General features: G+C 38.9%; 1 protein-coding gene across 3 annotated transcripts in view; it reads right to left on the bottom strand.

Moving 5' to 3' along the window:
• USP45 (ubiquitin specific peptidase 45) overlaps nt 1-18,891 on the bottom strand; it is a 47,359-nt gene extending 28,468 nt beyond the window's left edge. For 2 of the 3 annotated variants that reach the window (XM_041414832.1, XM_041414833.1), the window contains exons 1-4: nt 12,391-12,500; nt 10,169-10,338; nt 8,523-8,626; nt 8,037-8,137 (exon numbers count right to left, since the gene is read on the bottom strand). In XM_041414832.1, coding sequence (XP_041270766.1) covers nt 8,037-8,137; nt 8,523-8,626; nt 10,169-10,338; nt 12,391-12,490 — 475 coding nt within the window. In that variant the 5' untranslated portion in view covers nt 12,491-12,500. Of the gene's footprint in view, nt 1-8,036; nt 8,138-8,522; nt 8,627-10,168; nt 10,339-12,390; nt 12,501-18,872 lie in introns of those variants that run through there. The other variant, XM_041414830.1, reaches the window with a different exon arrangement.
• Nucleotides 18,892-19,115: the final 224 nt, after the last annotated feature.

The raw sequence follows: 19,115 nt of genomic DNA, 5'->3' as shown, positions 1-19,115 counted from the left end.
AATATTTAGCCTTGAATTCTACTAGCAACTTTCATACTGTCATGGTTGCAGGACTAAATGTGAACATTACTGACATCTGCAGTGTCTTAAATATTGATTAACAATGCACGTCAATGTAAACGAGTTATGGACTTAATAGATGCCAAGAACTGTGATGCTACAATCTCTGTCTTGACATATGAATTCATGTATTTGTTCTAATGAGTTTCACATTGAAGTCTCATTAAAGTGTTCTTGAGAAATAACTAACAGACCTATTTACGTTAATGAAATTCTCATGCCAAAAGGTTCTTTTATGTACACTCCTAAATACCTTCTTGCTTAGAAAATGGAAAAAAAATACAATTAAATAAAAAAGAAGTCATTAAAATATCTATTATATCTGGCAACAAGCTTCTGACGCAGTTTGCCTGCACCCTACAGTGCCATTGAGGCATAACTATTCTTCCAAATTGTATCAGAGTTTTTCAAGAGGTAGAGGTGCTTTGCTGTTTAAAAACATTTTTAAATGTTCTTGTTAACAGTGCTTACACAGCTTCAAATTACTCTCCTTTCCACTCAGGTGGAAAATTAAGACAGTACAAGGGCAAAGTAAAAGACGGAATTCTCCTTGAAAAAGCAGACAAAGTGGTTTTGACTATAATAAACAACAAGCGAGCTGCTCACACCCTTAAACACTATTTTATGGGCTACATGAAGCAACAACACCTTTTAACTGGCATGCTTAGAAGGGGAATGCTACAGTGTCTGCAGCTCATCCACCCTCAGAGCTTCAGAACAACCACAGTATGGGTACGGGAGCTCCGAGTTATCTGCAACTCAAAGGCACTGCTCTCTCTCAGAAGTTTAATATTGTAACTGGAGATGTTTTCCCCTCAGAGAAGTGGGCCATCCAAAGTAGTGCTGGGGAAAAGAGATGGTTAAAAAGAGAAAAAAAAAAAAGATGGAAAAAAGAGCCAAAATTGTGGAAATAATTTGTGTATTAGTATACCACAGTTGTTGCATTTATCCATCGGCATTCAAAAACATCTGGGACAGCATCTTAAAGTAAACAATGTTCACAGGGCCATCTGGACAAAACTGCAGGCAAAAATTAAAGCATAAGCATATGGAAAAGCAGATTTTTCTCTTCCCTTTAGCAGTACAGGATGACAAATGTCAAACCTAGATCTGTCCACGCTTCACTGTGCTATGCTTTGCAGCACCACCTGGCTCTCCTTGCACAGCCACCAAATATGGACAGCACTGCCACAGCGGACCATATCTGCAGGGCAAACTCGATAAAAGCATTTCACTTCATGGTTAAATGGCAGCTTCACACAAGTAGCAAGGTTCCATTTGCTGAACCTTACATACAAATTATTTAAGGGAGGGAAAACAAAGCTGAAGCATCCAGCTCTGTGATAAGAGCTAGATGAATACGCAATTACAAAACACAAGAAATGAGAACCAGACATCCGATTGCCACAAAGCTGGATAGTTAGGAGGATATATATATATAGGGATAAGGTTATATGTAAAGAGATAAGGAGAAGTAGTAGCAAACTGGAAAAATGCCTGGATGTTGGTATCAAAGTTAGAAACCTCCTTTCATTCAGAAGGTTTTAATTACTGCCTTTTGATTTCTTAATAATTTTAAAAACACAATCCACATGACATTTTATTATGTTTTTTGTATCTGTAAGAAAGTCCTGACAGAAATGTGCTGCTTTGCCATTAAAAACATTACTTGCTGCCTTGCTTACAACACAGAGATATTTTTAAGTACATATACAGAGCCAGAGGAGGGACTGCAGTTTTTAATTTAGCTCTGCTCAATGTCCCCGGCTCAGTGATAAATGACAGACAGGCCTGAAGCTGAATGTTTACTTGACATGTGAAGAGTTGGTCAGTCTTAATAGAACATGCTGGTAATGACTGTGATAGTTAATACTTCTACAGATTGGGGCTGGAGGGTCCTCCTGCAAGATTAACCCAAGGCTACAAGCATGTTATTAATCAAAAAGCTAATATGTAATTTTTTAAAGTGAATTTGCACTCAACAACTGTTTCGTGGACCCTTGCTGACTCAATCTTGCAATTCTGTAATTTAACAGGCGTGCTTTTGGATATGAAAAGTGACTTTTAAGCAGATATACACAAGGATTCCAGCTGAAGGATTCCATCAAAACAGCTGTCATCTGCAGCTGCCCACAAGGACCTTCAGCTCCTGGCCTAACAGAATAAAAGAAGTAGTCCAAGTCATTTGTCCACATGCAGTAATACTTGTTATAAAGGACTTTGTTCATATTAATGAGAGCAGGATGGGTGAAAAGCACAGAAGTCATTAAATTCAGACAGATTTCTGTCACTAGTTAACTCATCTTTTAGAGAACTGACATGGTAACCCTTAAGCTCTCTGCCTGTCTCAGGTAGTGTGGACATCAGCGCTAGGCAGGCCGGTCCATCCCCAGCAGGGACAGAGTATCCCACTGTGCTTGGGACTCACATTCAGACCATGCCCCTCTGTCAGACTCCTCCTGCTGTTTTGCTGCAGAGGTGATCTTTCTGAGGCAGCCATACAAGGAAAACTCTCACCTAAACTGTGCCTTGATCACCAGAACTTTCTCTTCCTTTGACAAAGTGTATCTGGCTGCACAGACACTCTACTTGAGCACTCTGCCAAAACCCACTGCCCAGCTCTCCACCCAGATCATCACACCCTACTGACCACCTCTCCATAGGTACCAGGTCAGTGCCCACCTCTGTGCCTTGATCACCAGAACTTTCTCTTCCTTTGACAAAGTGTATCTGGCTGCACAGACACTCTACTTGAGCACTCTGCCAAAACCCACTGCAGAGCTCTCCACCCAGATCATCACACCCATAGGCACTGACCACCTCTCCATAGGCACCAGGTCAGTGCCCACGTCTAGTTCCACCGTGATATCCACCTCCAACCTTCAGCCAGCTGCTTCTGTACATAGACACAGCCTCACACTCAGCAAAGCTTCCTAACACCACCCTGCTCTCCCCCATGCTAGAAAGCCCCCTTCCCACCAGAGCTCTGGGAAGAAGGGCAGCAGAAGCTGCTCCTCTGCTACAGCTCTTGCCTGCAAAGCACCCTTTTCTTGCTGCTCTTTTCTTCAGCTTTTCTTGTGGCTCCTCAACTCACCTGCAGTCCCATCCCATAAGCTGTCCAGAGGCAGGAACACTGCTTTGTCCCACAGCTGCTCAGCACCAGCCTCATGGGCAGTGACTGAGAGTCCTAAGGCAAACATTAGCATGGACAACGATTCATTCCACAAAGCAGAGCCACTTTCTGCACCAGGTGTACAAAAACACACAGTGCTGACACATCCACTTGCAAAGGGAAACTTACTGTGGGCTCCCTATCAATTTGTTTTGCCAGCATTTCAAACATTTGCAGCACACATGGACTTCCGTACCGCCTTTGCTGAAACTGAGCTGTGTCTGGGGGTGCAGATGGTATGAAAGCAAGAAGATAAATGACATCAAGTTTTTTTTCAGCCAGGGGAGTAAGCACTATTGCTCATCTTTTCAATGCAACTTTTTTTTTTTTTTTTAATTAAAATAAGGGTTCCAGGAATACATACTTTTATTCCAAGGTCAAGCCTTTTCTATTGAATACAACTCTGGTACTTCAGCTGAAGGTCTTCACAGTAAAAGCAAGGTTAACAGACTGTCTTTTACCAAGTTCTCATCTTGCTGTATTATGAAATGCTACTAAATTGTCTGGCACTTCTTTTTTATCTAAAAAATTTAGATTTTTTTTTCAACACTGTACAACAATTAGAATCCAACCTTTAGAAAAACAGCCTGGTTTTCTTCTGAAATGGTCACTAGGTTTACATTTTAAAAGCTGAATTTCACTAGTAGTGTTACAACCCTACAAATCAAAGACTATAAACTGTAATTTTATTTCTCTGAGTCTTGTCACAATGTTATAAACTAGAAAAGACATCTGCATAGTGTGGAAGAGCAACCTATCCAAGGACTGCTTTTGATCCTCTTTGCTCAGGTGACCTGTGTTACACCTCACAAGTAAATAAGTACATGGACAGGAAAGGTGAGAATCTGTAGTTAAAAACGACAGAATGCCTAAAAAAATGTTTTTGCCAATGATTCAGTTTTCATTCCTTTGCAAGGAGCTTACTAGCAAGTAAGCAAATTTGAAAGAAAATTTCTCACCAATAACAAAAATGTCTTTTTGCCAAAGTGTATTTTCAGATCCAGAGAATCAATTTAATCTGTTTTATTTTGCTAGTTAATTTTAAGTAGATAGAATGGTCTTCTATGACTCCAAACTACATGTAAAAGTCACTTAAGAAAGAACACCACTTTTTAAATATGTTCCTTTGTCAACTGCTAATATCCACAGCAGAATGCAAATCTGCAAAGTTATTCATCACACTACCTGTTTTTCCATACAAATCTACAACTCTCACATGCATTGTAAAATTTTGTCTATTTTTATACATTAGTTATAGCCATCAAAACAAAAATCAAGTTTCTAACTTTCACTTACAGGCAAATCCAGGCAGCTGAACTTATCAGCAAAACCTCGTTCCTCTGCTTGTCCCTCCCAACAATAAATTTAACTACAACATTCGAGAATATATCTTCTTCCTTCCTATTCTATTGCCACACAAACCAATTTAATTAACTGCTCTATAAAAAGTATGCGATCTTATGTTTCCACCAACACATAATTTTGCTTTTGTAAAGGAAAATACGCATAAGATTCACTTTTAAGACTGCAAAACAATTTGTTTTCTCCAGTAAATGAGCAGACACACAGATTGCAATGTCTCAGCATGGTTCCTGTGTACTACATGTGCATTATGTCCATGTGAAGCTCACAAGTGTGCCACACGGACAATACTGCACCTGCCTTTCTGTGGCAATCATCACGGCCTGCTAACCTTCTCCACAAAACAAATTTCTGGGTGGTACACCCTAGAAAGCAATCTTGCTTTTTTCTTCCAGCTTGTGCCCAACATGACCTCTTAACCAAACAGACTCCTCTTAAAAAAAAGGGGGGAAAAAAAAAGAAAAGAGCAGGCATTGCTGGGTACAACAAACCATAGGATCAGATGTGAAAATCACACAGCTGCAAGCATTCTTTTGGGAACCCAGCTCTGGGATTTATCTCAATCGCTTAATGTAATTACAAAAGTCAGTCATGTAGTAGTAATGTAATTTGCACATTTTTACAGCTGAAGTGAAGTTGAATCTTTATGAGAGGCCGAGTGAAAAGCAGGGATCCTGCTGCCACACTATTCCACCACATTAGTACCAAATGACAAGCATTTTGCTTTTGTTTATTTTCCAAGATGCATTAATTAGGAAATCTATATAACCCTCTCACATGTTTCAACCGATCATTTTATCTTTAAATGAATCCTGCACTTTTGAGAACCGAAAAAAAAATCCTAGCAGCCCTCATTTGCTACTTAATCCATGTTCATACTGCATTTCTACAGAAATTTCTACACAATGCTATTTGAATTTTAATGATGCACCATGCCAACCAGTTGTTACAACAGAAAGAAATCCAGACATAAGATGAATTCTTGTTACAGTGCCACATTCTGCTATGAGAACTGTCTTCACTTTGATTGCTTTTTTAGAAAGAAATGGAAAAGCAATGGGGAAAAAAAGCACAAAATTGATTTTTAAGCAAGAAATATTAATTAACTGTAGTTTTACACCACTTTTTTTTTTACAAGTTATTTTTCTTTTTTTTTTAATTAGCTTATGTTTTTAAGGTGTGAATACACAAAATAAATTTTAAAAATCTCTGCCAACTAATAATTTAAAGAATGATATCTACACTGAAAATATCAATGGAACATGAAATAAAATGTTACACTAAAAAAAATTAAACCAAAAGTACAGTTAATTTTCACAGTAATACATCATGTACTTTTGTATTCTGGACAACAGCATGAACTACATTTCAATTTCAGATTTTATTTTTTCAGAATGCCTAAAGGTAGTCTAATTTAAAGAAAAGAAAAAAATCCTTAGGTTTCTGTAGAGGAAGCACCAAGTCTGTCATTCATCAAAATGAACCAAGAGTGCCAGTTCTGGTCAGGAGTTCCCTGTCATGCACACCAGTCGTTTATAAATACACGGCTGCTTTCCAGCCTCTTCCAGCAAGGAGCCTGGCCTAAAGCAAGAGTCCTGGGCAAAGAGCTTTGCTGTCTTTTCCTTGCCACTCAAGAAAACCCAACAAATCATCTTTGGGCCAGCATTACCAGAGCTTTCCAGAATGTAATCCAAACTGCTCAGCAGAGACAGAGTGGAGAGGGTCACAGACTTTCACCTTTAAAACATCACTGGAAGTACACACACACGCTTAATGCATTAATCCAAGCCTGCACTGGAGCCTCAACCCTTTCCCAGAATGGACCGGGAGATGCGGCTGCCCTGCAGGAGCAGCCCTAGCACTCTCAGACCACTTGCTGCAGAGACAGGCACCCTGCAAGGCTATGTCTAAGCCCTAAACAAAACAAAAAAAAATACTATTTTGGTTCCAGTTACAGCAAAGTTTCCAGTTATATCAGCAAACATTTACATGAAATGTAAGCATTTTCGAAACAGAGTACCAAAATTAAACACAAATGCACATACAGCAGAAACACATGCTGCCCTGCTCTGCTATAAATATGCTTACTTTTCCTGAGTTAGTCTGCAATTTTAGTTGCTTAATTTAAAACATTTCACAGAAAACTTCTAAACTTCTTAATCTGAAAGTTTAGATGCTTTGAAGTTCCACAAATTAAGAGTCTAAACCAAGAGGCACAGAGTTGTATCACTCAGAAAGCCTTATCCAGCAGCACAATAATGGAATAAAATTGCTTTCATTACATTAACTGAAAAAAAAACCACCACAGCATTTTCATTTTCAAGAAAGCTCCAACACTCATTTATTACACATAAATTTGAAACTAAAGCTGTGAATAGAAGTAAAACCACATTGTATATTCAATATATATTCACTGCTCCAAGAAAAAAGATGCAAAATGTATCAATGTATCCATTCATTAAAATTGAATAATTTAATATACAACGCGTGACTAGATCAAAATATCGTATTTTTAAGCAGCCCTTCATTTTTTCCCTCAAAAAATATGTAACATCTCTTAAAACCAGTAGGATTTATGCACATTCAGCTAGAAGAATATTTAGTGTAATTCTGTAAGGCAACCATTCTCCTTTCACACTTCTAACTGGTTGATTATTTCTGTTAAAGGATGCAACCAATTGTTTTAAAAGTTTACTTAAGGTGGGTTTTGAGAAGAAAATGTGGAATTCAGTGCACTCTCTAAGTCACAAGCCAGAAATGCTGCCAAGCCTGTAACAGCAGAGATTAATAAAATCAACATTATCAAGAGTAGACAGCTGAGGGCCGCACATACAAAGTTCTATCCACCATCACATATATTGAGAAGGTGTAGAATGCTCCTAATATAAGAAAATAATTTAATACTATCTTATTTTAATAGGAATGACCATTCTATCAATTAAAACTGAACAGTAAAAATGGATACTACACCCAACAACAGAGTCCAAGAAAATCCACTTAAACAAATCCAGCTCACTGTGGAGAACAAGTTTAAATCTGAAAATTTTAAGCTGTTATATATCCATACCAAGAAAATTAAATTCATTTATAGTGAATGTAAAATGTATACTTTTATATATTTTTATGTGTTAATTTATGATTCATTTATTAATTTATATGGCCTTTTCTTATTTAAGATAACAACTCTACTACAGTAAACTTTCATTGTTAAAGACAAAATTCAGAAAAACCATCCTATAGTGTCCAAAATATTTTTAAAATGTAATCATACTGTAGAAAAAAAAGTGACACCATGTTTTGCTAGGCATTACTTCCCCAAGTAGCTTTGCAATTATAAATTACATTATAGTCACATTGTACATAATTTTGCAATTGTATTTTTCACATGACTCAAAATCTGAAATGCTTATTAACTCCAGATAAAACTAGCTGTGAAACTTACTTGGTTCAGCCCTGGCACCATGTTTCTGAAGGAAGTCAACTATCTGAGCCAGAACCTTCTTGTTGCAATGCGTTGACAGCTCTTCATCACATTCATAACACCTAAACAAAAGAAGATACAAACTGGATTTCAGGGCTATCTGCATGCACATTTCAGCTCTAGCAAACATCCAAAACTACCTTACACAAATTACTTAAGCTCTCCGTTTCAATTTTGCACACTAAAGAAATGGAATAGAATCGAATTCCCTCATCTCATATACGCTTTTCTATATCAGTCCCAATTCACTGTGGTCCTTACAGATTTAAATAATTTCAGAGAAAACAAAGGACAAACACATATTGCCTCTAAAAAACCTACCTTTCCTCTATAGAAAGCATTAATTTTATCTGTCAGAATCATTCTTTATCATGAGAAGACACTGCCTTAAGTTACGTGAAGTCCTTAGGTACGGGCACACACAAACACCTGCATACTGATTCTTACCATATGATCCACGTGCTGAGGTTGATAACGATGCAATGAGGTTCTGTGCGTGCAGTTTGGAAGTGTTTCAGAGAATGCTGGCCTTCTGAACTCTTACTACATCCCTAGAAATGGACACATCAACCCAGTAAGAGGGGGGAGGGAAAGGGAACAAGGAAAAGACTGTATTATTAGTAAATACACTACAAAAACTCCACTTTTCAAAACTAGACAAGGAGCTATTCTGCCCTACTTATTTAGCATTCATAAGGATTGAAAGAATTTACTATTTCATCTTTTCTACTTGGAAAATTCACTTGAAAATATAGAGAATTATTAAGTTTGCTCTAACTGAATAGAAATAATTCCTAGCTTTTGGATAAGTATTGAATAAATATCAACATACAAAAAACTATACCATTCACAAAAGAAAGAATGCTCTAGTAATTGTGAAGGAAACAACTATGTAGCATATTTGGTCCACAGAATATCAAGGAAGAGGACAGCATAGGTAACCCTCACTGCTCAAGAATGTCAAATGCATTCCATACAGCAAATGAAAAAAGCACATGAAGTGCTCTGTACTACAAAGCTGCTGTTCTTTGTACTACAAAGAACACACTATTTATATACAGCGATTTCAAGAGAAAGCATTTGCAATGGTTCAAGTATTAACAGAGTGGGACTTAGATTTAGGACTGGTCTCTGAATAAGCATAAGTTTTAGAAGCTGTTAACAGCACGAACATGGAGAAGCACACAAAATTAACTCCTTTTAAAAGCCCTCCTTAAGAGAAATTTTTCAAACAAGATATATGAGTCCTCCTCAGATCTAGTTAACTATATTCTGAACCCTATGAATAGCATGTTTCTTTGAAAAATCAAATCTGTTCATATTGTACTGGTAGGAGCTGGCTTCTATAGTAAAACGTACTGAAAGTAGTTTTCTATAGTGAAACCTACTGAAATTCCAAGAAAATCATGACATGCTTTTTTTCTGGCAAGTATTGGCTGAACCAAGCCTGATACTGCCCATAAACTGAATTTTGCTGTATCAATTAAAATTTTTTTTCTTTACTTCAGTCCCAGGGCAGAAATCTGTGAAAGCCCTTGGGGTCAGGATCTGCCATTTTGAACTCCAAGGCCACGGTTTGACATTATAACTGATCCATTCTAATGGCTAGTTGCCACAGGAGCAGCATTCTCACCCCAGCATAGCCCTTTCTCCCTGGTTTCAGTCAAATCTAGCAACTGAGTGTCCATAGCCCAAGTTCATTCAGCAACATACGTTTGGTTTTTTATTAATTCCTATTTATGGGAACTTCTGCCAGAGGAGCCAGCTAAACGGATGCATTTTGCAGCCACACAGTTCCCAGAGCCAATTCTCTGTAAGTGGCAAGAGGATGCAGCTAAGAACAGAGAAAAGGCAGGACCATCACTAGTCGTGATGCCACACCGCACTGTGACACATAAAGCTAACCCTAAACACTGCCAAAAATGAACAGGAACATAAGGTCACACCCCATTTCCCGAGGAAGCTGAAGCAGGGACTCTCACACTAAGCACTTGCGTCACACTGCTCCTCTGGATGATGAGCAATGAGATGCCAAACAGACAAGGATCCACAACACATCCTTTAGGAACTCCACCTCTGCAACACGTGCTTACCTGAAAGCCACATTTGAGGCACAGCCAGATGTCTGAAGGTGCCCCGGGCTCAGCATCGCTGAGCCGCCTCTCCTTCAGGCATTCCGCACAGACTGACCACACGCTCTGAGCCACCGCTCTCTTCACATGATGCACATCCACTGCCTGGCCCACGTGCTGGCAGGTCAGCCCTACAGAAAACAACACATTCTTGCTTTTATCCATCCAAAATAACAGCTACCAAAGACAGCACATGTACACTGAAAGACCACAATCTTCAATTAATACAGCAGCAGGTAAAAAAAACAGCAAAGAATTAAAGTAGGAAAGATCAGCCAGCTGCTCCCCACATACTGAATTTTATGAAGGAATCTCTTTCAGTCTTTCCGTAATGGAAATTCTTTTCAAGTCAATAAATGCCACCTCTTAAAACCAGATAAACTAGTTTGTGCAAAAGTACAAGGATTACTTTTGTACAAAACTAATTTCCCCGTTTTTTGAAAATAAAATAATAGATAAATCTATTTTTGCATATAACAACATAGGCCATTGGCCTCTTTTCAATCCATAAAGAAAGATTTTCAAATACCTATGCCTCCCTACTACAACTGCTCAATCTGAATGTGAATATCAACCATTCTTCTCTGTCATATTTTTTTGCACAAATTCCATTATATCACAGAATAAGCTAAATTTGAAGTAACCTCTGAAGGCCATCTTGTCCAAACCCTCACTTAAAGCACTGCCAAATATTAATGTAGATCTGCTTGCTCATGGCTTTGTTCAGCTGAGAATTGAGTATCTTCAAGGACTGATGCTTCACCAACTCACTAGAAAATCAGGTTTCTGTCTGACCACCTTCAGAGTGAATATAAAATAAATTTCCTCACACCTAGTCAAATTTTTCATGCCCTAACTTTGGTCTGTTGCCTTTAGTCCTCTCATTGTGGACTTCCTACAAGAATCTGGCTCTGCCTTCTCTGTAACTACCATCAGGCAGTCAATGAAAGAAATTATACTTTCACTCCTTTGGCTAAACAAAGACATTCCCTTCAGCCCCTCTTTCCACATCATGTTCTCAATCTCCTTAAAAACATGGAAGGGGTGAACCACTGGCCTCACTGACAAGTCAGGCTTTCTTGTAAGAGAGAGCCCACAGCTTGGGCATGGTTCTCCCAATGAAATCCCACAAGTGCTGAAAAGATGGAAAGAATCATCTGCCTGCCCCATGCTCTCATTAATACAATCCTGCCTACAGTAGGCACAAACAGCACAGCTTGGTTTTATTCTGTGTGTGCATTAGGACCCTCAGGACCTTTTCTGCAAAGCTGCCTTAATTCCCACCCTGTAATGGCATATAGTTATGCCCAGGTGCCAAACTCTCCACTTGCTGGTGCTGAACACTGAGAAGTTTCTGCCTGCCCATTCCTCCAGCCAGTCAGTCACTCTGAATGGCAGACCTATCCTCCTGCTTGTCAGCTGGCCTCCTCAATTTGTTGCCATAAAGAGATGGCAGAGCACAGCTTCACGATTACATCAACCAGTTTTCTCAGCATTTTCAGATGCATTCTATCTGACCCCACGGACTTGTGTGCGTTCAGTTCATTTAACAGTTCTCAATCTTCTACCCTGGGCAATGTTTATATCCCAGAGTCTGCCATTAAGGTCAGAAGCCAGAGAGGTGCAGAGTTTACATGCGAAGACAGAAGCAAAGGCTGAGTTCCTCAGCCTTTTCCCACATCCTGTGTCCCCAGAACCCCTGCCCCCTCACACAGCAGGTTTGCACTCACCCTAGTCTTCATTTTACAGCCACTGTATCCATAAAGGCTCATCTTACTCTTTACACTCCTCACCAGATCCAATTCTAACTGAAGCTGCTTTACCTAATCCCTAATCCTGCACACTCCAGACCTCTGCAAAGGCAGCCCAAACCTGCCTCCACCCTCTCTGCCATTCCTTTTTCCCTCTGAGCTCAGCTGGAAGCTCCCTGTTCAGCCACACAGCCTCCTGCCTGACCTCACATGGAGAGGTTGTCACTGAAGACCAACCAACTCTCCAGCCCTTCAGGGAAGTCATGCAGTGTAACAACTGATCACGTCATAAACACTTGACTGGGGATATTTCTGTTATAAATTCAAGCAAGAAAAAAGTATTTCATGGTAGCAATGATTTGTGGTTTTCATCAGTCAACATGGAAGCTATTAGCCCGCAACCTCAGGGCAAACATCACCCTATGTACTCACCTGAAATATCATCTGAAGAGTCCTCATCCTGTGGCCTGTTAGGCCTTTTGCTTCTCTTCGGCTTCTCAGGGTTGGTCCTTGATGGATCTTTCACCCGCATCTGTTGCTTACTAGGAAAGACAAACAAAGGTAATGTTATTGTTCATTGAAATGTTTCACTGAGTGCAGCAAGTCTGAACTCTAAAAGCACAAGATCCAATCACACATTTGAACATCACACACACAGTTTCAGGCTTGGTCTAGTGCCAGCTTTGTGTAACAAGGAGTATGAATGTGTCAGGAATGAAGTCTTAGAAATGTCACAACACCAGTTAGACTACTATGAATTGTAGCTGTAGGAAAAAGGGACACATGCACATTCACTTCTAGGCAGAGGTGTTAAATATTTGAGGTATTGAGATTTTCTTTATTTTTGTTATTGCAAAGTAAGTTATTACAACCACAACATACCAGAAAAACTTGATCAAAATAAATGTTTCTCTTCCTTAAAATCTATCACTTATGAAAGGTTTCAGTCATTATTTACCCTTGGCACATTCCCTAAAGGTTTTTGAGCAATTTCAAACAGTGTAAGAAAATAAAAAAGTCTTCCAAATCTGATAAAAGTGTTCTATCCTACAAGGGATGACTGACTGGAGTGCAAACTGATCCCTCTACTAAACACTAGAGAATCCATAAAGATGAAGTCTCTCAAAGGAAATGTGTGTCATTAATCAAGGAGTCCTATGAGGAACAGAATTAAAGCATAGATATTTGCCAGTAAACTTGAAAAATAACCATTAGAGATTTCAGCATACCAGTCATTTAAGCAAAATCCAAATGTGAATCCACTGAAGGACTGTAGTTGTGCACCATACAGACAGCAGCTGGGGCTTAGTTTACAGTTTGTCTTTTAATGGTGTGGTTCATAAAACCAGATTTTTGTTTTCACATACAAAGCATACGAATGTAAAATAGTCAAATACTCACACACTGCACACATGTGAGCCATTCCGTTCAGAAATAAAATGACATCTTATTGTGTACCAGAAACAGGCTAATAATGTCACCTGAGCCACCAGGACCAAAGATTTTCAACTGTACTACTGCATTTAGGTATAGGAAACCTCTAAAATGCCCTACATTTGGGAATAGCAAAAGGTATATTCTTACTACAGATCAATTAATTAAGTTGGCCAAGGTTTAGCAAGTTTGTCTATTTGAGATTTTTTAATCTTTTCTGTACATGCATTTAGACATTTGTATTTCTGAAGCTCTGAGAGACACAGGAATCAACCAGTATATTGTATATTGAATTCAATATTCTCTCTCCTTACTTATCCACTAAGCCAATCAGCAGAACAGTCATCAATATTGATATTAGAGCATCACCACCACTGATATCTGAACAGCCTTCCCTGAAGCAAAGCAGGCAATCTGTACCACTGAGCTCCTGTTCCAGGTTCCTACACATTTGGATAGATGTTTCTGCATCTGCCCTACATCCCTACACACTGCTAGTGCTAGAGGTTTTCTGCATGAACCTACCCATGAGAGATTTGCTTTGGACAAGTCTCATTTTTGTATAGTATAAAAGAAATCTTTAGTCACTGCTTCCTTGCATTAACAGCTTCATGTTTCCTCAAGCCTTCAAAACACAGCACATTTTTTTTACAAAATGCTACATTTACACAGAAATTAGTTTACACTATATTAAATAACATGATGTTCCTAAATTACAAATTTCAAATTTTCCTATACTTATAAGGCTTAGACATGCAAGTGAACGGCGCCACTGAATTCAGCTTTACTGATTTCATGGTTTCACAATTTCTATTCATACATTAAGAAAGGTCTAAATATTCCAGCTCCTGACTATATATGTTCAATAGATGTTAGCACACCTAGTGTCCATCAAAAGCCATGCAACCTGGCATCCCTAGAACACGAGGAGGCTCAAACAACTTCAGATCTTTCTGCCATGGCAGTTTCACATGAAACTACCCATCACCACTTGTCACACTGCCACTTAACTGAGCACAAGATTCATCAAGACATTCATCAAACAGTAGGGCCAACAGAGCTGCTGTGAGAAAACACAAGACCTTACACTAAATTATGCAAAGAGTCAATAGCAAAGACAGCAAAAATGTCCTCCCTAAAGGAACATAGTTGTGTTTAGGTGATTCAACATTGACATAAACAATCTATGAGTTCATTTCAGCATAACAATTTTGATCTCTTTGGACAGATTATGTAAGACTGTCCAAAGCACAGACTTCACCCCAATGAAAGTCATCTTTGTATCAGTACGCTTAGAGAGTTCCAGTGAATAATTGTGGGCCCAACCAGCTGAAATACAAGCATGTCTTTCCTACGTGTGGCCCATAGCACAGGTGATACGACCTGGATCAGGGCAAACACAGCCCACTGCTGGACCCATATCCTAGGGACCCTCAAGACACGGGGAAAAAACAGCGTCAGCTGATTCCCACAATGACTGAAAGCATGGCACTTCAAGCCCAACCTAATCAACATGGCATGCGAAATGAACACTGGCATAAGAAGCTGCACCCACACTGCACAGCCCAGACACTTTTCAGTCTCCTTTCACTAAGAGCAGGCAGAGGAAAAGACAACACGGACCATTAGATTAATTACTTTTCATGGACATACACACAGATGGACATCCATCAGACAATGGTTACTGACCTGTGAGCTCTTGGAAAAACCAGAGCATACCAAGGACCTAGACAGCTAGGGTTTGTGCCTGATTTTGAAAAGCACAGAAGTGTGATGGAAGGGTACGAGCAATGAGCTACTCCACATGATCTACGATGCAAGTGTATATGGAGTACTGCCTGCCCTTTTCCAGGACATTCAAGGACTGAAAACATTACAAATTAAAGATCCCATTTAATAAAAACATGATCAACATCAACTAACACAATTTCAAAATCAGAATGTTTATGCCAGAAATTTGATTATTATATTTGAGTTAAATGAGGAAGAAACTTAGGATGCTTCAGAAATAACCTCTCAAAAATATTTCAGTTTATGGGAAATAAAAGATTTGAGATTTTGTTGAAATGAAAATCCTGAACAAACAGACTCAAGAAAGCTTAAAATATAGCTAAGAAAAAACTAAAAGGGATGCTCTATAGCTTATTGTTGGCCATAGGCACAAGCCATTCAGGACAAGCAGGCAAAAGAGAAAAGAACAATTCAGACAAAATTGACACGCTGAAGATTAAAAATCATGGAAGTATTCTCATGATTTGCCTCTTTCCAACCCATTCTGATATTTTTTTAATATGTCCAATGAGAATTTTCTGTCTACAGCCACCAACTATGGAGTATCCTAAAGGGGACAGACTCTCCTCCTTTTCCTATGCAGAAAGAGGTCACCGTGAATCTTCGCTTGAAGTTTTCTTTTGTGATGAAAAAACAAATACATTTAAGTTTTCATTTCATACATATAAAATCAAGTCATGGTGCACACAATATTTGACTAATGAATCTGACAAATAAAAAACCACTGATTTTTGTGGTAGAAAAACCTGAGTTTAGAGGGTATGTTAGCTCTACCCTCATCTCTACTTGGCACACGGTAAAAATCTTAAGTAGAAATTATGCAGTGTCCTTGAGGGGAAAAAAAAAAATATATAAAAAGTTAGGTTAAAAAACCCTAAACCTTTTTCTTTTAAAAAATTATTTTGCACAAAACTAAGAACTAATCCTTGCCAAACATGTTCAGATTCTTTGAGCTCAGCACACAAGAGTTTGAAGTGTAATCATCACTATCACTAGCTATTCTCAGCTGTCTTCTTACTTCTTAAAAGACTCCTAATGTCAATCTTCCTACAAAAAGCTGATTAAGACCAAAACCTCCTCACTCAACTGCTCATTTTCACCATTCTAGAAAGAACAAACCACTTCAAAAGGAACAGAATGATATGCCTATCTAATTTTAAAAGCTTCAGATTTGACATAGTGCCAAAAATCAATTTGCTGAATTTGTTAAGTTAAATCTATGGTGTGCCTAGACTATTTTAAGTTTAAGATATGCTTGATACAGTCTATATTTAACAGCATTAATATTCCTATATTTAGAAATTTACCCTCTTCATAAAGTATATATTTAGATACTTACAAGAGTTGAATGTTGTTTCTAAAATAAGTAACTGCTATTTTTTTAAAATTTACATTTTACAGTAATTCAGTAGAGCTAAGACCAATGAAAGTTACAAGGCTATTATGAACTAAAAATCACTTTTCCTTGGGAAACCAAACCAACCCAACCCAACCCAACCAACCAAACAAGTTATTCCTCTTCACAACATTTTTATGCAAGAGAGTTGAAAAACAAACTGTCTTCACTGTCTCCACTTCCCAAAATCTTTTCCTATCTTCCATCTTGCACTTCTCACTTGAAAGATGAGTCCCTCCTTCTAGAATGTCTACAGTTCAATTATTAAACATTGAAATGTGTCACCTTAGTGAGTCTTCCCATACTTAGTGAGTCTCCTCATGTACCTTCACCATGATGCTTATAAGAAACACTGACCAGACCACCAGTATGTTAGAGAAATAACCTGCTGCACAGATTAATATCATATCACTGCTTCCATTTGCCTAGACCCACTTTTCCCCTCCTCTTATAATTAGGGTGCGAGCTCTTTCAAACAAGTGACACATTTTTGTTCTTATCTGTGTAATACCTATTACAATGTTTTTCTGATTCTCAATTAACTAGGAGGATTACAGTTGCATTACTAGAATGCAAACAAGATAAAAATAATGCAAAACCCACCAGCCTATCTAAGCCTACTGACCCTATGAAATGTAGCCAAGTGAGTCTACAGAAAATCTCCAGGTACTATTTTGGATATGGGCAATATTGTCCCCATAGGACTGTCCATTAGCTGTGAAACCAGTATTGTTAATTATTTCATCAGTGAGCACCTGAATTCAAAGAAGCTGGGGCAAATACATTTACCTCAATCCCTTAATTCATCTGAGGCAGCCTAATTCCAGCTGTCTCACTACTTGTCAAACTTTCAAGTTAAAATTGTATCATTTTACATTGCTAGGCAAAGAAAAACCTGGGTCACACTGAAAGGGCAGAGCCCACACTGATTACTGGGAAAAATTAGCATTTTCATATGACTGTACAGAACTGCCCAGCTGTAAACAGCAGCCTTGCACCAAAGGGGTGAAGGAACAGCACAGATGTGCAAATTAAGTCCTAAGATGCTTTGAAACACATCTGTGAAAGGTCCCTGTATGGATCTGTAATGCCAGATCCTCCGCAGAACTGCTACATGTTTTGATGTAAGCCACAAGTTGATACATTTCGGACCTCTCTTCCGAGCATTACCTGTGGCATTTTGCCTTGCTCGCCACTAGGCCAAGTGTCACCCAATCAAAAGAGGCACCACATCCATCACGGTCAGCAGCTGGGCAGTGTCACCCATCAGCAGGCCAGAAGGCTCAGCGCTCTGACAGCCACCGAAACCTTTGCGGAAAACAAGCCCCCGCTGCCTGAGAGAACAGTAAAAGGACCAGAACTGCTGACTGGTAGTGGCAGCGAAGCTTCTTCCCCTGGAAAATGTCATCTGAAATTCTGAAAGCATCATCTCCAAGATTTCCTAGCCCAAAGGCACATCACACATCCTACACTGTCACTGGAGCTCAAACGCCAATCCTGACATTGTATTACAGTCCTAAAAAGGGTGAGACACCGATGTACTTTTGGAGCAAGGAGTGAGATGGAGCCTTTGGACTGCTAGATACAACCTTCCAAGTGACAGTAAAAATCTCATAGCCTCTCTCACTTTCAGTAATGTACTTCAGCCAGCTGCTCATGCCAAGCATGTTCTACCAACTTTCATGTTTGTATCCTCCACAATCCCCCTTGGATTTCCTTCTAAAATCACCTGCCATAGAAAAATAACCTCTGAGGATGAACAGAAGCCAGATATGTCCAGGAGCAAAACTGAAAAGACACTGTAACTGGGTTTATGACTAGAGTATATTAAAACTCTAAGTGAGTAAAAAGAGTAGCATTTTGATGACATATTTTTTGCTAGTATGTTACAGCAAAGTTTTATGGAAAATTTCAGATATACCTGGCAATACCCAGCCCCATAAAGCAAACTGTAACTTTTGTTTATGTTCTCTATCCCACATTAAATGTTTGGGGTTTTTTTATAATATATCAAAAGGAGAAAACATCTGGGAAGATGCATGTGTGGTCCAACATAGGTCTTTCTAGAAAATTCATCCTTGATAAAACAATAACCACCTAAGTACCATAAAAAGAGCCATAACTTATAACTAATGATATTGGCTTGCAAGGTAAAACTTTGTATGCAAAAAGGCAGTCAGATGACAGACTGTGCATTCCCATGATACAAACAACATTACTGTATCATTGTGACAGAAAATCTGAGGGCACAAGAACTGAAACAGCTGGAAAGTAACCAGTGAACTCACAGTACCTTGCCAGGACAACCATGTGGCCAAAAACTGGGGAAAAAGCAGCCCAAGATGTCGCAACAGAAAATGAAGGGCAATATGAGCAAAGGATGAACTTTGGAGAAATGCTCATTCTGTGAATTCAAAGAAATAAAAAAGGAACTGTGGTTGAAGCATGTGTGTGAGACAGAAGGCTGAAACCCACACAAGACAATACTTTAAGCTAAGGCTCCTGCTGTACCTCTGCCTAAAGGGCTGAGTTGGAG

This window comes from Onychostruthus taczanowskii, unplaced genomic scaffold (assembly GCF_017590055.1).
Source record: "Onychostruthus taczanowskii isolate IOZ18803 unplaced genomic scaffold, ASM1759005v1 scaffold48, whole genome shotgun sequence".
NCBI classification, from domain to species: domain Eukaryota; kingdom Metazoa; phylum Chordata; class Aves; order Passeriformes; family Passeridae; genus Onychostruthus; species Onychostruthus taczanowskii.
Note: the sequence above shows the minus strand (reverse complement) of the source record. Positions and strands in the feature narration are given on the sequence as shown.